Here is a 24,018-nt window from a genome sequence, read left to right as displayed (position 1 = left end):
TTCATCGGTTCGGACATCTATTGTCTAATATTATATGAAATGATTTCAAATTCCTAATATGATATAAAATATTTGGTGTTGTTTGAATTATTTATACCCACAGAAAATTCAAAGCTCCCGCCACGATCTTCTGAGATGCAAAACCGTGCGCTCTGGTTGAATGGCGAACTGCGTAACCGTTTTGAGGACGCTATGTGACAATTTAGTACACCCTGATTGGTTCACTGCTGGGTGACAGGACACCATGTGACAATTTGGTTGACTGGGTGGTCTGTATGCCATACGAGCTGGCAGGCAACCTGGTTGGTGTGTTAGGAGGTCAGTCTCGCTGAAGTTACGTATATTCTAGTCTAGTCGGATTGCCTTTCAGTTCGCCCAGTCAACCAGAGTGTACCAAACTGTCACGTGGTGTCGCGTCACCCAGCTAGCTACCCGGTGAACCAACCAGAGTATACCAAGTTGTCACGTAACGTTCTCAAACTGTCACGCAGCTCGCCATCTAATCAGAGCGCACGCTTTTGCATCGAAGAAAATCATGGCGGGAGATTTGAATTTTCTGTGGGCATGAATAATTAAAACAGATAACCAGTCAACGAGACAGACCACCCAGTCACGTGGCGCGCTTATGTCAGCCCACCTTTCTGCTCAACACATTCACCATAACCAAAATACAAATCATGAAATTATAAACAAATAGCTGAAAATAACCACCCTGAAATGAAATTACAATGAAGTAAAATACAATCAAAAAATCAAATACTCAAATAAAACAAAAGAAAGGAAAATAAACATTAAAAGATTTGAAATAAGCAAAGTTACTTCACGACGTTTCGATTGTTGGTATCCACAATCGGGTGATGATTGGAAAAATGCGTTTATATGGAATAAACTTCATGAAAACGTTTTTCCGAATTGACTTGATCTCCAGCGATTCAAATCCAATGTCAATCACTACTTTCGCACAGGCACTGCTCTGAGAGCGCCTTAAAGATTTTCCTATAGTGCTTGTGTTTTGTCCTCAAGAAAAGTACGTCGTAGGAATTATGCATTTCAAATTCGACTTTCATTTAATTTACAATTCACCAATACGAATCTTGAAATCGGGAATCCAGAAATAGAACACATAAAATGTCCAAGTGGGAAAATACCATAAAACCAGAAAATGCTTCATCATTCATTCGTTCCCCACCAAGCGAGTGTTTCAGTGATATCGACTAGTAGCAAATATTATAAATTGGCATATACTGTAATTTTGGAAAAGAAAGTACTTTTTTAACTATATTTGAAGAACTCAAATATAACATATATATGATTGATGAAAACACGATCTTGTATTTGTACCTACCTACGTGGGTGAATCGCGCACGGTTTGTAGCCTTAAAAAAAATAAATTATTCAAAAACATTTGTAGAGGCAACAAAAGTGATTAGTACATGTTTCTGAAAAGTCAATAATTTTTCATAACCTAAAAAATTTAAAATCTTTCCGGAGAGAATCGTTATGGAGAATCGTCGAATCACTATAAGATAAGTTCCTAAGGAAGTCGGCATATCGGTTGGCTCATGCCATGTATTTTTTTTGAAAATGTTGAGCATGAACCATGTGCTGGCCGCAAAGTTCTTCCGAAATTTTTGAATTTTGACCAAGAAAAACCGTCGTATGAGCATCGCTCAGCAATTATTGAATGACGTCAATAGCGATTCAGATTTTCTTAAAAGGATCATAACTGGGCTTATGGTTATGACATCGAAACAAAAGTCCAATCGTCACGTGGCATAGTGCATCAGGAGTTCTGATCAAATGGTCGTATATATCATCAATAAGGAGTGTTGTCTTGAAGTAATGCGCCGCTTGCGAGAAGCAATATGAAGAAAACTTCCGGTACCGGGGACAAAAAATTTATGGCTTTTGCATCACGACAATGCATCTGCTCACTCGTCATTCCTTTTTCGTAATTTTTTGCTCAAAAAAACACCGTAATCATGCCTCAGCCATCGTATTCACCAGATAAATATCCTTCATGATTTATTTGATCGACATGTTCCCATTACTACTTCTAGAGTCACCAAACCCAAAGCTCCCTGGCTAACGTTTAACACTACGGCTCTTTCATGGAATTAGGAAATATCAAAGAATATCCCATAAGTTACGAGATACGGGGTGGATCACAATGTAAAATAGACAGATATAAAATGCTGCTAATTTATACAGTGCTAGTCAAAAGTCCCCTCCCCCCCTCGTATCTTTGGAACGGGTATACTTATAATAATGAAATTTGGAGGGTGGAAATAAACGGATGTAGGCTTCTCAACTGGTCATAACAGGTGACGCAATAGTCATAAATGACGTCACAAGGCCACTGTGACCAAAAATTTTAAATGGGACCCTATGGCAAGTGACAGCTCGTTTGAAAGGTATTGAAAATACCTATTCAGTCATACCAATTTTGTTTGGGTTTCGGCTGATTTTGATTGATAAATTGAAGAAATACGAAAATTATTGTTTCGCATTTAATTAATAAAGATTTTAAAGTACGCCTCTGGTTCATTGTCAAAAAGGTTGACGTGTTTGAATTATCTACTTGTCAAAAGTGTTTATACCTTGAAAATTTACCTAAGCTATTGTTTAACGAGACGTTTAAGTGTTTACATAGGCAAAATGGTACGTACTGTAGCCGACAAAGTAGCAGCTATCTTAATAATTGGTGAATGTAGAAACAATTTCCATGCAGCGGAACGACTGTTTAATGAGAGGTACCCCGATCGCCCTATATCGAGGGTTTATTTGAGGGAGCTTCTTCGGACGTTTGAAGCATCAGGTAGTGTTCAAGATGCCAAACGATCTGGTCGACCAACAATTAGTGATGACAAAAAAATTGACATACTTGGAGAAATGGTAGTGAACCCTACTTCTTCCACAGCCCAAGTTGCGTCTATCTGTGAAGTCAGTCAAAGGACAGTACATAGGGTGTTGGCTAAAAACAAATTTCATCCATACAAATTAAAAATGGTGCACCAACTTTCAGATGATGACCCCGACCGAAGACTAGAATTCTGTGAAACTATGTCCGATAAAATGAACCAACAACCAGGCTACATACAGACAATTTGTTTTAGTGACGAAAGTACTTTCTTTCTCAATGGAAATGTTAACACTCAAAATGTGAGGTATTGGAGTGACACAAATCCTCACATCTTTCGTGAAAAACATACTCAATTTCCAAAAAAAGTAAATGTTTGGGCAGGTATTTTGGGAAACCACATAGTTGGGCCTCTTTTTCTCAATGCTAACTTAACCGGTGAATTGTATCTGGAGATGTTACAAACTGATATTGAGGCGTTAATTCTTGAAATTCTAGAAGATAATCCAGATGAATTCGACAACTTGGAAATGACGTTTCAACAAGATGGTGCTCCTGCACACTATTACGGTGCAGTAAGACGTTACCTAGATGAAGAATATCGTGGTAGATGGATTGGACAACGAGGTTCGATCGAATGGCCAGCTCGGTCACCGGACCTTACACCATTAGATTTTTTTCTATGGGGGTACTTGAAATATAAGGTTTACGCTACAGCACCTGACAGTATTGCCATTCTGAAACAACGAATTGTTGAAGAATGTAGGGCAATTTCCGCTGACACACTGGGACGAGTACGACAAGAGTTTAGCAATAGGATGCATTACTGCCAGGAAGTAGATGGAGCACATTTTGAACACTTATTATAAGAACTGGTTCTTAAATCTTTATTAATTAAATGCGAAACTATAATTTTCGTATTTCTTCAATTTATCAATCAAAATCAGCCGAAACCCAAACAAAATTGGTATGACTGAATAGGTATTTTCAATACCTTTCAAACGAGCTGTCACTTGCCATAGGGTCCCATTTAAAATTTTTGGTCACAGTGGCCTTGTGACGTCATTTATGACTATTGCGTCACCTGTTATGACCAGTTAAGAAGCCTACATCCGTTTATTTCCACACTCCAAATTTCATTATTATAAGTATACCCGTTCAAAAGATACGAGGGGGGGAGGGGACTTTTGACTAGCACTGTATAACAAAATTACACAAACCAAAACGCCATCTGTACAGAAAAATCATTTTTCGTACTGATGTTCACAATCTGAACATTAGATTTAAGGATACTCTTACCCCACCTAGTTTTAAAACTGAATTTTTCAAGCGATCTTTTAGCTATAGTATATGCCAAGAGATCAACCTGTTACCAAAATAAATGAGAAATTCAGAACTTTCGTTCTGAATTTCTTACGGAAAATATTCAAACTCCTGTTCGAAAACCGACTTTGAGTATGATGAGACCAGAATAAGTCTCAGTAATGGAACTCTTCTTCAGCATCTTAATAGATATTTGAACAATCTCAATTTTTTTCATGTATTACTTTCTTTTTGTCTTAGCCTAGGTCGAATATTTTTTAGGTTGTGTGGAAGAACAACCCAGTAGCACTTGTGCTGAGTTGAACTTCGCCTTTTGTTATATCAGCAATTAACTCTATAATTTATCTAAATATTTCTAGGTAACTACAGCTACAGTAAAGACGATTATTATTATTTTTTTTTCACCGTAGTGTGCGCTGGTCCTATCCCCCAAAGCCCCGATACATTCGGGAGGGCGCGCCAGCATTATCAACCAATGACCACTCCCCACACCGTGGGGTAAGTGATCATTGGGTCCGACAATCATGTGCCCTGAGCAAGCGCAGTGAGCCAAGAATGACAGCCTTCTGCATCTGTGTGGCTAAGATTTCTGCCTTAGTGCGGCAAGCCGGTAGAGAGTAGAGAGGACATCATTCCACCAAGGACTCCAATAATCAGAACAACCATCTTGACAGAGTGGTATGGGTAGAGTCTGCGGAGTTCGAAGAGAATATCCCGATATTTTATCCGTTTTTCCTCCTCTTTTCTGACGATATTCGTCTCGCCAGGAGCTGAAAACTCCATGAAAAATATCGTCTTGCTCTGGTGGTCGAGAAGGACTACATCAGGTTTATTAGCTTGTATGAGCCTGAGGGTGGGGAACGAATAGTTCCAATACATTCGGCACTTCTCGTTCCCCATTATTATTTTTATTATTTGGCTTCCTGCGACTTTTTCCTGTTCAACAGACTGAAAAGACTTATGAAAGGACGGCATGGATTTAAAAATTGGATCTCTGGGAGAGCTTAAGGACACACCAAAAAGTTCATATCTGAACTGCTTCGAGAATTAAATAAACGCTGGCTCAAGTGTATTATGCCTGAGGGAGATTATTCTGAAGGAAACAAAATAGAAATTGATGAAGAATTTTCAAGTATTTTTTTGAATGGAGTCTCTAGACAAGATCATAAAGTCATTTAATTTCGGTGCTCCGGTTATTCAAGTTGTAACTATTTGATTATGCAAATTTCTCTTCAATTTTCACAGCAAAATATAGTCGTGGAAGTAACTTTCGTGATAAGTTGCAAGAAGTGTGCGGTGTTGGCCACCGCCCACGGCTTTGCGGTGCAAAGGTCCTGGCGCCTCAAAACCGATTTTTTTTCAAGTATGGAAAATCCAAAAGTACACGCTATTTTTTTTTATGAATAATACGTTGGAAAATTTTCAACCTAAAGATATTCTACTCTTCGTCACATGAAAGCATATGAATGAAAAATTCGCGAATATATTTTTTTTCTGATAAACTATAATATATTATGAAAATAATTGATTGAAAAATTCTCATCTCTTTCGTTTTTATTCAGTCTGGCAAAATGTTTTTTGTTTCAATCGAGAAGCTAGCATCTCCGATGCTTTCTTAGAAAGGCCAAGGTCCCTGACCAATGCGTTGAGCTCTTCCTGGTTGAGGGGCTCAGGAGAAATATGTGGGTTCAAATCAGTTGTTTCACTTTCATCACTTGAAGAAGAGATTTTTTCATCTGAGTCGTGATTATAAATAAAAGCCATAAAACTTCATGCTACAAAAAAAATGAAATTTGTTCCCCTGTGTTATCAATAAAAAATTCACTGATTTGGAAAAATAGTATGATCGAGAGTATGATACAGGTTGTATGTATGAGTAATTATATAAGTACCATTATATTAACTTGAAATAAATGTTCTTGTTACCTTTCATTTGTATGAGATTTATGACCATTAATATACTAAATTCAATTAATTTGGCCGATAATATAACCCACCTACCATTGAAAAAACATGTGGTGGTGTTATACTCAAAGAAAATCATTTTTTGTAGTTTGAGAACATTAACGACCACTACTGTTCTCTTGTAAAATATTAGGTATTTCTACAATATAGGTATATGTAATTGAAAAAATGTTATGATATATGATATATATCATATGATATATGATATATATGTTAATCCAATTGATATTGGATTAACATATATATCATATATAATTATATATATATATATATATATATATATATATATATATATATATATATATATATATATATATTTGAAGTTGTAAACCGATTTTAATAATTTTTTTTTTAAATGTCAAGTACTGAAAGGTCTATCTTGGGACAAAATTTGAAATGTTTATTAAAGTTTCAGGGCATACTACGATATTTTTTCTTATGATATATGATATATAATGATTCATTATAAATTTTTTTGAAATTGTATAAAGTTATAAGTGACTTTCACGATATTCGAACAGTTGCAAATTTTTGTATGTTTAGGAAAATATCCTTTGGGCGCATGCACTTTTCTGTCATTGTATCAGCTGTTCCTTTTACAGATTTTAATAACCAATTCATTACCTTTATGCAATCCTAGTGAATTATCAAGAAGTGAAATTTTGATTTTTAATAGTTCTCACAAAAAATATTAAAAATTAACTTTCATAATGGATAAGAAAAATTGGTGAGTTGAATAATTAATTTTACATTTTAAACTCATTTACCTGCCAATCTCCTCACACAGTTCATAAACATCGTCAAACAGAACTTCTTCTTCAGTCATTTTGCAAATTCAAAAGATTCGCGCAAATAAGTAAAAATCACAGTGAAATTATGAAAATTGAAAATACACCCGCACTATTTGTTGTCATTCCTAAAACACAGGTCACTATGTGCAAAGTGGGTGAGGCTACGTTCACTTCAAATTATGCAAAAGTCACACTCAACCGCGTATTCGGTGTTGCCTAAAAGCAGGCGGTAATGAACTCGAGTTAGCCGGGAAATCTTTAATATGGCCGCACCACTCCTATAAACATGAGCGACAATGTTTACGTTCCGTAACATATAAACTTCAACTTAATTTAATCAAAGTACAAAAAATGAACCTTCAACCACTTCACGTGAGATATAATAAGTCTATTGCAACTGTTCACACCCTAAAGACACCGCTATAAACGAAAAACCAATGCAACTGACAGCAATGAGCAGTGGCAGATCAAGCGCGCCAGGGCTTCGTTATTATCACACATGCGCTGCGCATTTTGAAAAGCGATTAGAAGTATTTAGTTTTCTGAATTATACGTGATAAATTATCTGTTCAAGACCCATTAATTTGTATGCTGGCAATAAAAGTTGAATGTTTATGCTATCTAGAACAGATCTGTCAGTTTCGTGAAAAAAAAATGAAGATTAGTAGTACATAGGCGTAGAAGAAGGAAATCATTAGCAGTGTCCCATTTATTTGATTTCAACGTCATATAACGAATTGAATCGCAGTTTCCGTCTTTTCAAGATATTTCAATTTGCATTAATATTTTATTAAAATGTTCCCTTAAAAAAATTAAACCGTTTCTTTGGAGCAACTTCAAATAATGTTGCTCCTAAAAAGTAATGATTTCAGATTAATTTTTGAACATACGAATTTTTTTTGACGAAATGGAGAGGAAAGCGAATTGAAATGTTCAAAATCAATGTTTCGTCTGTTGAATTTCTTCCACTTGTTTCAATTAGTTGTGAGGATTCATTCAACTGCTCCCACTCCTAGAACAGCAGTAGTACATACAAAATGAATAAGTTGGCAGGAATAAAGTAACACATGTAGTAGTTTATATATACAGGGTGTATCTTGAATACTGAATACTTGAATAATTTAAGGTAGCGATTACTCGTCATAGTTCATGGAAAAAATTATATGAACGTGTGTCCTAACTTTCTTCGTTTCCGAATAACGGAGTGTCAAAGTTTTACTAAAAACATTTTTCTTTTAATTATATCTCAGAAGTCTTTTGGCCGATTTCAACGAAACTCAGTGTGTTTATTAGCAGTAACAAGAGGCTTCTTTTCATGAAATCAGTTGCAGAGGGCTACCTAATTGATATTGTATGCCACTGTTTTTCTCCAAGTTTGATCTTTTTATCAGATTGAACAATTAAGTTTTAGTGCATTTGTAAAAAAGTTTTCCTTCTATAATGTTTTTTTACTTATTTTCATTTTCGAAAATTTTGGAATCGAAGGAAAAATTGAATAAGTATAAATTGAATAAGTTGGAATGAGGGATATGAATTATTTACTTTGAATTTAATCACCTGTCAAACCCAGCAAGGTTGAAATAACTTATGACATTATTAGCAAAATGACATTAATTTGTAAAGTGAAAAATGATTCAACCACGACACTGCTTATAGGTACGGCATTCTCAATTTTTTCAGAATGTTTATAGGTTCTTCTTCCGGTTTTCTCGTGGAATTTGAAAACAATACCAAGGATAAGAGAATTCTGATTGTCAAGCGCAGTAGATACAAATCACCAGTATCATGTATTTTTAGAAGCAGTAGGTGACAAATAGTATCATAAAATTGTTTTAGTACGCAAACACGATTATATTAGTAGGTATATTCGATATTGTGCACACTTAAAATTGGCGGCACTCTCAAAGGCCAAAAAAACCAATACATGAAAATAAACCGGCTACGAACTAGTCCACGTGGACTGCAGAATTGGCAGTTCGTATTGAATTATTTTTACTAACCGAGTTTTACAATTGCTGAAGAGTTATAAAATTAAATTTGAAGTCATGTTACGGTGACGAATAGAAATCGGGGAAGGTTATCGCCGTCGTGTTCAGTTCAGGAACTGATCGCGATTTGGGTGTTGAAATTCGATATTGGTGTAGTTATAATTACTTAAAATTTTTGTTGTCTGTTCAAAGTGTGGCGTTCTTGGACAAGTACTAATAGTAATAATGAATGTGATAACAACGCAGACTTTTTCCAGTGTAATGATTCTAATAGCGATGGTGAACAATGCGAAAAAAAAAACCAGTAAATAAGATTCAGATGCATTGGAATATTGAAACAAAGAGATTATGTTTCTATGTATATAAGAATCTACATCTCAAGTTTGGTTTCGAGGGAAACAAACTATTACGAGCAACATCAGATTTGAACGAAATTCCGTTCTCAACTGTAAGCGAAATAGTCAAAAACAGGTGTATGCCCTTGAGAGCATTGCTGAAAAGTATGGACACACCATACCGAGACTTACCCCTTATTTTTGTGCTTTCAATCCCTTAGAGTTGATTTGGGAAAAATTGAAAAAAAGCATCAGGCGTAAAAATAATTTTCCTAAATTTTATAAGAAGGTAATACAGCTAATTAAAGAAGAAATATTAATATTACCGAAAAAGACTGGCAGAAAAGGAATAAAAAAGGTTCATAGTGGAAAAAGACTAAACACATATTAATGGTAGAAATAAATTCATTATTGATTCAAATGACGACAGTGATAGTGAAACAGAGAATATGGAAGAGGAATTATCAGAAGCTTTCGATGAAAGTTCGTGAAGTGTTTTTGAAGCGATCGATTGTATATATACATATATATTGGGCATATAACATATATATATATATATATATATATATATATATATATATATATATATATATATATATATAATATATATATATATATATATATATATATATATATATATATATATATATATATATATATATATATATACGCTGTGTATAGATAGATAGACATTTATTGATTATACATCAATTTACATTCGATTGATAAGTCAAAACAGAACAATGTTCAAATAATAAAACAATAAAACACTTTAAAAACATTTTCAAACCAAGCAACACTGAAATTAGGTAGTACACTGTTCATTGACAGTCCGAAATGAATTCAGAAATACTATAAAATGCCCTAGATAACAGATAACATTTCAATTTTGTTTTGAATCTGAACAGGTTTGGCTGATTCTTCAAGTCATTATGTAGCATGTTAAAAAAGTTTGAGCATTGCTGAAAAGTATGGACACACCATACCGAGACTTACCCCTTATTTTTGTGCTTTCAATCCCTTAGAGTTGATTTGACTGATTGATTGACTTCCGCATTTTGAATAAAATGGTTTTTATGAATGTAGGCAAATATGAATAATTTATACACATAGATACTCGTGAATGTCAATATTCTCTTTTCTTTCAAAACATATCTGCAAGATTCTCGAAAACCCAGGTGGAATTTCAATCGTATGATTCTTTTCTGCTACCAGTAGCGGGTCCATAAAGAATATAGGTACCAATGCATAGTTAACGCTCATGATACTTTCTTCATTTAAACAGCTCTTTAAATTTTTCAACGCAAAGTAGTGCTTATTCAAGGTGGAACATAGCGATTCTATGCATTTGTCCCATTTGAGGTTTTCGTCGACGATTGTACCCAAAAACTTGGAGCTACTTTGAAATGAATAGTGTACTGTTTATATAAAGGTTTTCACCGATGGCTCTTCCCGTAGTCGATATGTGGAATTGAATAGCAACAGTCTTCGAGTAGTTTATTATTAAATTGTTCTTCTGATACCAATAGTCGAATTGATTTAATACGTTTGTTGTTTTTGTTATTAGTTCACCTCTGTTAGGGCCAGATATCAAAATTGAGGAATCATCTGCGAACAAGTAAACCTTTCCATCTTTCACATGTTCGGAAAGGTCATTTATAAATAATAAAAAAATCAGTGGACCCAGTACGCTACCCTGGGGATTTCCTGAGTCCACTAAGAACTCATCAGGTGTTTTATCATTCACTCTATCAGTTTCCTCCCTTCTAGGAATGAACGGAACCAGTCCTCAATTTTTCCACGTATACCGAGCGCATACATTTTTGTCAAGATGAAATTGAAATTAAGAGTATCAAAGCCTCGGGATAAGTCGAAAAACAATCCAATGACCAAATCACCTGCCTCCATCTTATTCTGAATAAGCTGAATCAAATCTCTAGTTGCAGTTTCAGCAGAATATCCTTCTCTGAAACCATGTTGGTTTGGGCTAAGTATATTGAACTTTTTTATGTATTGGTTCAGCCTATGTGCCATCCCTTTCTCCAATACCTTTGACAATATACTCAATAATACAGGCCTATACTTGAGTAAGCAGGAATGTCTGTCATTTTTTTTGTAGATAGGTGATACTAAGGATATTTTCAGCCGACCTGGAAATTGACTCAGTTCAACTGATTTATTCAAAGTATACGCCAAATATGGTGCAATTTCTGTAGCACACTTTTTTATTCGCTAAACTGGAATTTCATCTATTCCAGTAGATTTTTTATTCTTTAGGTTTTTTATTATAACATCTATTTCTGACGACAGAAAAGGCTGATAAGAAAAAGAATTCATTTTTGTTATAGATGATGTTGTGCAGTTAATTGAGAGACCGTTACTGAAATTTGCTTTGCATCTACTACCATCACGAAAAAGTTACCGAATATATTTGCAAGTTCCTGATTATCCGAGATTCGTTGATAATCATGATCAATCTCCATGTCGTTTTGTAAATTTTTCTTATTCATTAATAATATTCCAGATCGTCTTATTTTTATCACTCGATTCCTCTATGAGATTATTATAGTGATTCTGCTTCGCCGTTTTTACATTTTGGTCATATAAGTTTTTCAATCGTTTATATTCATCAGTATAAGAGCGACATTTTTGGGAATTGTTTTATGCAAGTTATTGAGATTCCTCAGGTTATCTGATTCAGCTTTGAGTTCACGAGAATACCAAGCGTTTGGTGGCCGTGATTATTTGGGTTTAATAGGAATTTTAGGGAAAGATGCTTCGAATGCGAAAGACAAGTGTTCCCAGAATTTTTCGAAAGAAACATTTATATCTGAAAAGTTCAAGTAGTTAATGGCAAGTTTCCTTTGAACTGCTCTACACTGAAGTCGGTGAATTTCCTTCTGAAGATAGTATTTTCCCGTTTTGGTGGATCGAATTCAAGACTTCCAAGTGATACTTTGGTCACAATGGTCGGAAATGCATGGGTCCAAAATTTCAAAATCAATACATTGTTGTCATTAGTAATTATATAGTCAATGGCCGTAGCACTAGTGTTACCCCTTGTATTTGCAATACGAGTAGGTTGTCTTATTAGGGAATCGAGGTTATGAGATTCGAGAATATCACACAAAATATTTTAAGACATTGAAGCCATCTCCACAGATGAGAATGTGTTTCAATTTCTGATGGAGGATATCGAGAATCTTGCAGAATTGAGAGAAAAATATGTCTATGTTTCCGTTATTTGAACGGTAGACACTCATTATACAGGTATCATTTTTGAAAGATATTGCACTACATTCTATATTCATTTTAGTTTTACTTGTTTAATTTCTTTACAATAGATTGCTTTGTTGGTTTTGGCAAAGATAACAACGCCACCATGACGTCTATTGCTCCTGCAGTAGTTGGTAACTAAATGGTAGTTACATATTTTAATATTACATATTGTTTCATAGGTTTGTCAATGCTCAGACAATAGTAAAATATCTGGTTATTGCTCCTCCAGGAATGCGTCAAGTATATTCAGTTTATTAATGATGCATTGAATATTCAAATGAATTATTTTCAAGGGATGACTTACTTCAGCTAAAACCTGTTCAGATTCAGTCACTCTTGGGTTTGAGCCATCTGCGAGGCCTCTTCTCTCGAAAATTTAATTTCTTTTGAAATCTATACTATCTATTTCAGGATTACAGACATCTCGGACATGAACAATTGGAAATGTTATCATCATGGAACAAGTTTTTTCATTCTTGTGTAGGTGCTTCTTTCAATACTTGTGTCATATTTTCAGGTGATGTGTCCGGGGACAGTCGGTATACGTGGAGGTTCCCCAGTTTAGGAATAGCTGTCACCGTACCAACGGTTTTGTTCGCTCCTACATGACTGCTTTCCTGCCGGAGCGCTGCCTTGATGAATAACTGTTGTTTTGTTTACACTGTATCGAGTCTAGCGCTCTCTCTGTAGCCTGAGTCACCACAGACAATCCAAAAAACATACTGATCATTTCTTTTGTTTTTATTTTTATAGGAAACGGTGTGCCATTGCGATTGCTCGGCGACTTGCTTCGCATGAATTGCAGAAGAGTTATCAGTCTTTGGTGTGGGTTTTTCGGGTCTGAAGGGAACTGTATTTTTAATAGTCGATTTGGCGTTCATGACTTCGTTAATAGCTGGCGCCTCCTCCACAAATGCATTTTGATGTGATTTGTTTTCATTTTTTCTCATAAATTTGTTATGCACTCTAGATCATTTATTCTTCTATCTAAGAGGCTTATTTTTTTTAGAAACACTTTTTCTTGACTTACTTGGTTTAGTAGGTAGAATCTTGCCACACACTTTTGTTTAGCACATTCAATGTCACTCCATACTCCTTATTTGTTGGTTTCACTGGATTTACATATATTTGCTGGTACATTCGAACGGATTTTGAAAAAATTCGTGAGAACGTCGCTTGTAACACTTTCTGACAACTTATTGTTCACAATGATATCAATTAAATCAGCTTTTCTCAATTTATCTAACTCATGACTAACATCAATATCTACTCCGGCGGCCATGATACCAATAAGTTACTTTATATATACTATGTACAGAGTGCCACACTAACATACTATATACAGAATGTCACACCTTCTCAAATTTTTTTCAATGTGAACAATAACGCCTAAATTTTTTATTGAATAGAGGAGTCCAAAAGATGTTCAAAATGGCGACCATATTCTGCAACACATAATATCAGGCTTTTTTTAAACGAATTCTCTACACGTTCCAGCTTTTCCGAGAATTCGACACCAAACATTCAGTAACCAACGCTGTTGATGGTTCAGGCAATGAACAAAATGGGGGGTTTCCGTTGCATAATAGAACATTTGCACCATATCTTCCAGTACATAATCAATATTGGAAATGATTCAATCTACACGCAGAAGAAACTTCAACACATGGCGTTATTGACAAATTCCGAGATTCATTTTTTGATGTCGGTTATGGATAACTAGGTTTTTAAAGAAAAAAGCAATATAAATATTGTTTTTTATGCTTTTTTATGCATTTCCTACTATTGAAACCACTAATAACTATCACTAGATAAGTTACAAAATGCTAATGTACTAGCGATTAGTTTGAATATTCGAAAAACAAATTTGAGTAAGTGAACGTAAGAAAATACATTTTTCTGTGGTTACAACAAATATTAAAACTTACTATAATTTGTAAAATACCAGTTTTTCGTATATCACCTATACCTCTGATAAAAAATGTAGTGAAATGTTGAAACATTTCATACAAATGAAAAAATACCATTCCATTTGAAAAAGTTGAATTATGACTGTTTGAAAATGAATGAAACTTGACCGGTTTTACCGAGCACCCTATATATTATTTCCGAAAGTTGAGATTCCCGAAATCATCATAGGGATGTTGACTAACTATTCCTAAAAAAATCAAATTCACTTAATTGCTGTAGACATGCGGGTGGTGAATTAAAAAAAAATAGTCTGCAAAATAGGTTTTTCTGGAATAACTTGGCAATGCCACAATTCGAAATTCGAAAACAAAAATTCCTTAGATAGCTTAAAAAAACATTGAATCGAATGACGTACTGGGTGTTTTATTTAAAAAAACTTTGGTAGGCCACGCTCCGCTGAATCACCCAGTGTGCGAGAAAATAATTTCAAAAGATAGTATTTATCGATATGACTGCAAAAAAAATTGAGCAGTTCTAAAAATTGTTTCATCTGATAGCAACGGACTATGATCTAACAAATATTTTATTGAAAAGAATAAACTGCATTGCGGGATTCAGAATATGTTGAATATCCCACAAAAACATTGAAGAATATTGAAGATATTGATGTGTATATATCAACAGAGAAAGTCAAAAAGCTCAGTATCTTCCATCATAATATAAGGAGTATTTAAAAAAAAATTGATGAACGAACGATAGCATTAGATCAACTCACGAATAAACTTGATATTATAGTTTTGACTGAAACTTGGAGAATAAATGAAACTGGCTTTTTCAAGATTGATGGTTACGATGAATTTTATAGTGAAGGCGATATCAATCAGATATTGTTTATTTGAAATAAGGTATGAGATAGAAAAATTGCTGAATTTAATGTAATCATATCAAAAATTTCAATTGAACATACTAATACTAATTTCGGTATACCGCCCACCATTGACCTGTATAGACGATTTTGTTGAAAAACTAAAAATGTATTTGAATGAAAGAGGCCGCGATGATTCCAAACTCGAAATCATAGTGGAGAATATCAACATAAATTTGTTACTAAATAATAAAGACACAAATGAATATCTGAATCTGATGAGCAAATACAATTTCATCCTTGCCATCAATGTAGCCACTAGAAAAGACTCTTGATTAGATCATATATATATATTTGTGAAAATTGATAAATGGGATACCCACTGATTTGTGCTCCGCTTTTGCAATTGACAACTCTATCACAGATCATGCCTCCACCGTATTAACTAATATTATTAACCGCAAACCACAAACTGATACTTTAGGAAATTCTTCAATTACGAACAATTGAGAAAAACAATACTGAGGCATAGCTGAATAGAATTTTATGAAATTGAGGGAGCAGAAGAAGCCGCTAAATATTCTACTGACATAATAAAAACATGATTGAAACACACACTAAAAGTATTAAATACAATAGTAAACACAAAAAAGGAAACCTTGGATCACAATAGGATTAATAAATTCTATAAAAAGTTAAAAAACTTTATACAAACATCACAAGCAAGATTTGAGTAACGCAGAAAAGAAAGAAGAATTTATTACATACAGGAATCAACTAAATAAATTAATTAAAACGACAAAGTACAATTATTATGAAAATAAAATAAGTGAAAGTAAAGGTAAAAGTAAAATCTAATGGAAAACAATCAAAGAAGTGAGCGGAGAAAACAAAAGCACAAATCAAATAAAATCCATTTTCAATGAAAAGGGAGAACTCATTGAAAACCAAGCAGATATTGCTAATATATTCAATGATTTTTTACAGATATTGGTCCAAAACTCGCTGGCAAAATAGTCTAATCTCTTTCTCCTGGCCCTCCCATTTCTTCCATAAGAGGCTCCATATACAGGGTGTTTCAGAATTCGACGGACAAACTTATACCACGTCATTCCTCTTGCAAAATGATGAAAAATGAGGCAAGACATGTGTGTCCGGAAATGAGCCGTTTCAGAAATACAGGGCGTTGAAGTTGCAAAAAAAAAGACCCTTTTCGTCGTAGCTCCCGGACTAAAAGGAATAAATTAATGAAACTCAGCAAATCGATTACGAGCTAGAATGTGCTTCCTCCAGTGGTATGTTTGCTTCAGTATCAGTAGCCAGTGGCGTTCCAGCGGGGTAATAGCTTATATTTCCCCCCTTATTTTTTACGCCACTGACTTTATATCCACAACCGTCTTTTTTTTGAATTCCTCGATCAATTTTACGTAAAAACCAAATAAACATTCACTATGAAAAAACCAGTAGTTTTCGAAAAAAAATGAGTTGAACTGATACGTGCATTCTCATATGGGAATATTAATAATCGAGTAAAATAATCGAAATTCCAAAACCGAAATTATTTGAACTCTTTCATCATTCTACCATTCATTGTGTGCTTGAAAAATTATTCACTTCGGCAACATATTGCGGATTTTCTACCATTTTACCAACTTTTTTTGCAGATATGTTGTGAGCCCGCAGACCTACTGAATGGCTTTACCTCGAGATTTATTTTTTAATAAAATGTTCCATCCAAACGATTTTCAAAGACAATTACGAATAGTTAGCAAAACTGAACTCAGAATGTTTTATCGAATTATCTTCTCTCACTGGGTAAAAATCCAAGTTTTATCGATTAACCAAAATACCATTACTTGTTTCAACCTTAGCCATCTACAATGTTTCCTAGGCATATCTATTATAGTTTTGTTAGATAACTGTACCGATATTCTCGAGTTCTTCAGCCACTGGTTGAATAGTTTCAGAATACATTCACGTGACTTATAACAATCTTTGATCCACCTAAGCAATGAGGATTACTTTATTCATTGACAACAATAAATTTGTTAGGGGGCTGTGGAAATGAAATGAGATTCGTATGACACTTCCAAGTTAACGTAGCTGTCAGAAAGTGTTTGATTGTGTATTTCGTATAATAAAAATGAATTTTACATTCGAAGAGTTAGCGGACATGCACCTTATTTATGGAAAATCGGGACGAAATGGAAGGTTGGCACAAAGAATGTATCGTGAAAATTTTCCTGGAAGAAATAGAATTCCTAATTGGAAAACGTTCGAAAACGTGGACAGAAGACTCGGGGAAACAGGAAGTTTTTTAATTACCAGAAGGAATGCAGGTATACAGAGAACTGTAAGAAATTATATCACAGAAGAGGAGATATTGAACTATGCTGCTGAACATCCGTCTGAAAGTAGTAGATCTATAGCTAGAGTGCTGCATGTGTCTTCATCATCTGTTTGGAGGACTTTGCATGAACAGCAGTTATACCCATATCGACTGAGGAAAGTTCAGGCACTGAAACCAGAGGACTATCCAGATCGAATTGAATTTTCTCGATGATTTTTAAGTATGTGGAGAAATAATCCGGAATTTATCAAGCAAGTGTTATACACTGATGAGGCAAAATTCACAAGGGAAGGTATTTTCAATTCTCGCAATAGCCATATTTGGGCCGAGGAAAATCCTTTTGCTATTCATCCTCATGGCCATCAAACAAAATTTTCATTGAATGTTTGGGCAGGAATAGTAGAAAACCGTTTAGTTGGTCCTTATCTTTTACCAGATAATTTGAATGGGGACAATTATAGCACTTTCTTGGGAGAAGTATTGCCTGAATTGTTAGAAGATGTTCCTCTGAATATCCGGAATGGAATGTGGTTTCAGCACGACGGTGCTTCTGTTCATTTTTCGTTAGCTGCTAGAGAGTACCTAAATCGGAAATTCGGTGACAATTGGATTGGTCGAGGTGGACCCCACAAATGGCCTGCCAGATCACCAGATTTGAATCCTGTTGACTATTTTCTTTGGGGTCATATGAAGTCACTGGTTTATGAAACAGAACCAAAAATCCAAGAAGAATTATTCGCCCGTATTCAAGCTGCATCGATAACGATTGCCGAAAATTTAGAATCATTTGAAAAAGTGCGATTTTCTATGTTGCGCCATTGCAGATCGTGTATAAGTGTTGACGGAAAAAATTTCGAACAATTACCCTATTGATTATTCATCAGATGTTCTCATTATTATTCAAAAGCACATTTGAATTTTCGATGTAAATTTCAAAAAGAAATTCGTGTTTATGACTCACTGTTCTAGAATTTCAACAGTATTGTTTCTTATCACATTATCTAAAATATGTGTAGAGAAGGTATATTTTGAACATGATATTTCTACTCAAAGATGAATTATGAGTACCGACATCCAACTAAGAGTTATGTAATTAGCTGTAAATAGACAACTTCCATTTCTTCATTTATTTAAAAAACTTCATTTACTGACTAGAGTTAGCGAAAATCTTATCAGATGGTTATTCAAATAAATTGACTTCTTCCAAATACATTTCTTTTTTTCAGGCGTATAATTAGAGTCTACTGGTAAAATTTTGTTTTTCGGCTTCATCTGTGAAAATTTGAAAACACTGTATACTTTGAGAATGTTTTTCATTTTCTTATTAATGAATATTCTTCAAGATATTTACGATTCTACAAAGAGAAGTGTGATTTCACGAATGGGAAAGACAGGATAATTGTGAACAAAAAATAATTTTCCCAAAATCCAGAATAATGGTGTTATTTTAGGATTATTGGAGCCTAACTCAGTCGAGATTCCGAATGATCGCAAATTTTATTTGGGGTCACTTTTTTCAGATCACAAAGTCACTCGAAGATCTGAGAACAATGAAAACATTTCAACAATGAAATCTATTGACAAGCACGAAAATAAGCCTCAAGAGTTATGATTTGTCATTACAATATGCTAAACATAACAAAAATTGGTACGATGATAGAAAACCCACAATAATTACCATCACTTGCAAGCGCTAAATTAATGGTAAAATCATAAAAGAGTTCAAATAATTTTGGTTTTGGAATTTCGATTATTTTACTCGATTATTAATATTCCCATATGAGAATGCACGTATCAGTTCAACTCAATTTTTCTCGAAAACTACTGGTTTTTTCATAGTGAATGTTTATTTGGTTTTTACGTAAAATTGATCAAGGAATTCAAAAAAAAAGACGGTTGTGGATATAAAGTCAGTGGCGTAAAAAATAAGGGGGGAAATTTAAGCTATTACCCCGCTGGAACGCCACTGGGTACTGATACTGAAGCAAACATACCACTGGAGGAAGCACATTCTAGCTCGTAATCGATTTGCTGAGTTTCATTAATTTATTTCTTTTAGTCCGGGAGCTACGACGAAAAGGGTCTTTTTATTTTGCAACTTCAACGCCCTGTATTTCTGAAACGGCTCATTTCCGGACACACATGTCCTACCTCATTTTTCATCATTTTGCAAGAGGAATGACGTGGTATAAGTTTGTCCGTCGAATTCTGAAACACCCTGTATATATATTATCATCCGGTAGGTAGCTCCTCCGCTAATAGACCATTTGCATGCAATAGGTCGTCCGCGTGCGATAAGTCCTCCGTATACGGAGGAGCTATCGCTTCCCCTGTAAAACAGCTTGAAACATCATGAAGCATAAGTAGAATAAATATCAGGGGGATGACCTAAGACGTGTTTTTCGGATTTTTCGTATAGTTTAGTTGGTGTCACTGTTGTGCGTATACTGTCTTGCGTATATGCTCTTGCTAAACGACAGTTGATGAAATTATAGTTTACTTCACTTGATAATTTAATACAATAATGATTACATTGTCATCAGGAATTTTTATTTTAAAATAATGATTCATCCACATATATAATTGCACATCAATGGTACCAACCATCTTCAAATACTTTGAAGTTCGGAGTCGAACAACCCATTTTTCAAATTGGAATTATTTTCTGATCCACGATGTAACAAACGTGATTTATTGTTATTTATATTCAATGGTTATCTTCATTATAGAGGCTTTTTTTCATAAATTTTGACGATCTTACTCTAGAAGGCGAACATATTTAACTTACAAAATTCTAATTCTGTGTTAGGGTTAGGTTAGATTTAAAGTGAGTGGGTCTATTCAACCCTCCACCGCAACCCGCAAGGGTTTATCGTGGCTCACACCTATTCACACTCGGCCAAATAAACCCAGTGAGTGGTCTTTCAGGTCAGATAGTAAGAGTACGGCTCTGCCGAACTCTGACATCCTAATTCGGTCCCCAGAGAGGCAGGCACAAAGTATATTCTGTATACTCATTTCTAATATTGTTTCAAAGAAATACGCTATTTATTGAAATGATGAAAATATGTCTATTTTATAGGAGATTGTTTTCGAAAAAAAATGTATTCAGGTGAAATTCTTTTCTTGAAAGTAATTTATTTAGTTCATACGTACTATTGAGTTTCATTCAATAGAAAGGTACCTACTGATGTCATTCAGTTGAAATTATTTTTTGATATAATGTGAACATACACATAAAAAAACCACATAAAAAAATAATTTTTTATTTTGTAATTTTTAGAATTATGTTGTTTTCTCATCATTTAATAAATAGTTTTTGAAACATGATCTTCTAATTTGGAAAAATATCAAAAACGTACAAAACAGGACCTCTTGAAATAATTACTCAATGATCATCAAACTAATGGTAGGTGACGTCTAAAGCCCTGTCGAGCAAGGAATTCCAAATCGAGAAATTGAAATGTATTGGAGAATAATTACTTTATTATAGATATTCACTTAAGATTTTTTCATAAATTTTGATGAGCTCACTAGAAGTCGAACAGATTTATTCTACGGTATTTTGCTTCTGTGTATTCATTTTCAATATTTTTTTGAAGAAATGATCTACTTATTGAAATGATGAAACTGTGTCCAATCTAGAATAATTGTTTTCGAAAAAAATGATCTAGGTGAAATTCTCTTGAAAATAATTTATTTAGGTCATATGTATGTATCATTCAGTTTCATTTAATAAAAAGTTACTGATTGTTGGTATCAACTGAACGAGGACTTTATGAATAACATATTCTTTATTTATTTATCATCTGTTGCTGTTGAGCGGTAAATATTCCAGTATTGAAAAAGTCTATCAAACATTGGTACATTTGCTATTCAATACAGTTATCAGCATGTAATTATGTAATTGTAACTAACTGAAAAAAAAAAATTATCGTTTGAAGGGTGGGGTTGTCGTGAACGGCGGTGGTGTACCGTCTTCATTGCCGATATGTCCATGTCGTGATATGGGTCGGAGCCCTATTTTCGAAGGTGAATTAAAATAATAAATAAAGGTGGTAGGGTTTCGAGAGTTTGGAACTATGTAATTGAATAATTCCTCCTCTGTTAAACTCTATTTTCAATTCCTCGATTTTTGATAGTTTTTGAGTTATGAACGAATAACTGAATGTCATTTTTTTTCACCTCAATTTGTTAATGATAATTGCAATTTACTATTACTGTAAATTCAGGAGTGGGTTTGCTTGGCCTCTTCTAATTCAAAAAAGTTAATCTCAAGTAATAGACCAAAAATTAAAATTTAATGAGCGAAATGGTTCAAATCGTTCAACTAGTTTGTGGAAAAGAAGTGATTAGATTACGACAGTATAATGTGCGATCTAACATTTCATCAATTGATATCAATTCATAATCTCACAATCGTCATATGAAAATATTTCTGGAGCATGTTATATTAATCGCTTCATTATTCTGATGATGCCAACTAAGTTCACTTGTAATTGAAACCCATTGGAAAAGGAAGCAAATATGACAAATATAAAATGAAATAAAACGTAAAAATATGTTTAGAAAAAAATCGATGCTCATCGATTTTTTTCTTCTTGTTCCTTAAGATCTCTACTCTTTGATGGTGTCAAAAAAGTATACATTACTATTGGAAATTGTCTCAGAAAATGCAAAAAAAATTAAAAAACTTGAATCTGAAAATTGTTTTTTCATCATTATGTTAAATTCTGAGAATTCTGAGCTATTTATTGAAATTTTATTCAAATAATAATGATATTTATTTTTTCAAGTCATGTTCTGGAAATGTAGAAGATCTATTTTTCACGTCTAATTGTTTCAAATATGAATCTTTCAAAAATATTGTTGCATTTCCGCATTGTAGAATTTAATATTGAAATACTCAAAAAAATAAAATATATATATCAATCAATCAAAAAAAAAATATATATATATATATATATATATATATATATATATATATATATATATATATGTATATATATATATATATATATATATATATATATATATATATATATTTATATATATATATATATATATATATATATATATATATATATATATATATATATATATAGTGTGTCTCACTTCTCATGGAAACACCAAGTATCTTCCGTAATATTCGAGGTAGAACGATGAAACTCTCTGGACTGATGAAAATGCTCGAAATGGACGTACCACTTGAATGGGGCTGGCCAAAGTGATATACACTGTCCGCCACTCGCGATGGAACACCCCATTTTTGTCGGTAAAACATATTAGGGGGCAAAACAGGCTCAAAATTCTTTCAGATTCGTGATCAGGACTACCAACTTACTACGAATACACTGTTTTCCTGAAAAAATTTCAGTCCTGAAAAATCCGAATTTGTCTCACTTCTTATGGAAACACCCCCGTATCTTCCGTAATATTCGAGGTGGAACGATGAAACTCTCAAGAATGATGGAAATGCTCAAAATGCACCTACCACCTGAATGGGGTTGGCCAAAGTCCGCCACTCGCGATCGAACACCCCATTTTTAGGTAAAACATATTACGGCGCAAAATAGTTCGCTTCCAATATCTGAACCCCTTAATTCTATCTGGAGATTAGTCTCAGATATGAAAGATACAGATGATGTGAGATGCTATCATCCATTTTGAGCCTATCTGAGTAAAATGTCACAGCACCAAATTCTCAGATTATCGAGATAGTGTGAGGCAGTGTATGAAAAATTATCGATGGCGGCATCTATTATAACTGAAGAAAATTATTCGTAAAACTAATTCTGGTTGCTGAACATCCAAATTCTATCGCAACCAGAAGTGAGAGATCCCGATTGATGAGCAAAAACTGCAAAAAATGGAAAAAATCTATATTCAAAGGTTCACATCTCGAAAACTGTACAATTCTGAGCTTTGGCTGTGGACACTTTCAATCAGCACATCAAGAACTACAACATATCAAAATTCCGGCAAAATTCAAGGCAAGCCATTTCTCATAAGAATCAAAATATTGAGGAAACATTTTACCATCCGAAGCAAAATTAATCTTCATACTCATTGCAACACCTTACTGTTGATTTTTAAAGAAAAAATCGCACTCGGTGAACGGGTAGAATTTTGATCATTTTACCTACTTGTTGAATTGTTGTCTGAAATCATTTGAAGGGATTGAATAACATCAGTTTCATTGAATCATGCGGTGCCCTGAAATCACCATGGAAAACAGTTGCTCATTGATATCTACTGTCAACCTGACATTATTGTTGAAAGATCTTGTTGTATTGACACCCAAACCAGTTTTAATTGCATTTGTTGTTTCTAGTATTGTTGTTCTTTGAA

General features: G+C 34.0%; 1 protein-coding gene across 4 annotated transcripts in view; it reads right to left on the bottom strand.

Moving 5' to 3' along the window:
- Nucleotides 1–7,503, bottom strand: part of CASK (peripheral plasma membrane protein CASK) — a 624,590-nt gene extending 617,087 nt beyond the window's left edge. Inside the window, exon 1 of one of the 4 annotated variants that reach the window (XM_074185376.1) lies at nt 6,916–7,503. In XM_074185376.1, the coding sequence (XP_074041477.1) occupies nt 6,916–6,974 (59 nt within the window). In that variant the 5' untranslated portion in view covers nt 6,975–7,503. The remainder of the gene's footprint in view (nt 1–6,915) is intronic. The other 3 variants (XM_074185387.1, XM_074185391.1, XM_074185398.1) reach the window with 3 other exon arrangements.
- Between the last annotated feature and the right edge of the window lie 16,515 nt (nt 7,504–24,018).

This window comes from Leptinotarsa decemlineata, unplaced genomic scaffold (assembly GCF_025532065.1).
Source record: "Leptinotarsa decemlineata unplaced genomic scaffold, Ldec_3_MD MMD2_P_RNA_scaffold_2, whole genome shotgun sequence".
NCBI classification, from domain to species: Eukaryota; Metazoa; Arthropoda; class Insecta; order Coleoptera; family Chrysomelidae; genus Leptinotarsa; species Leptinotarsa decemlineata.
Note: the sequence above shows the minus strand (reverse complement) of the source record. Positions and strands in the feature narration are given on the sequence as shown.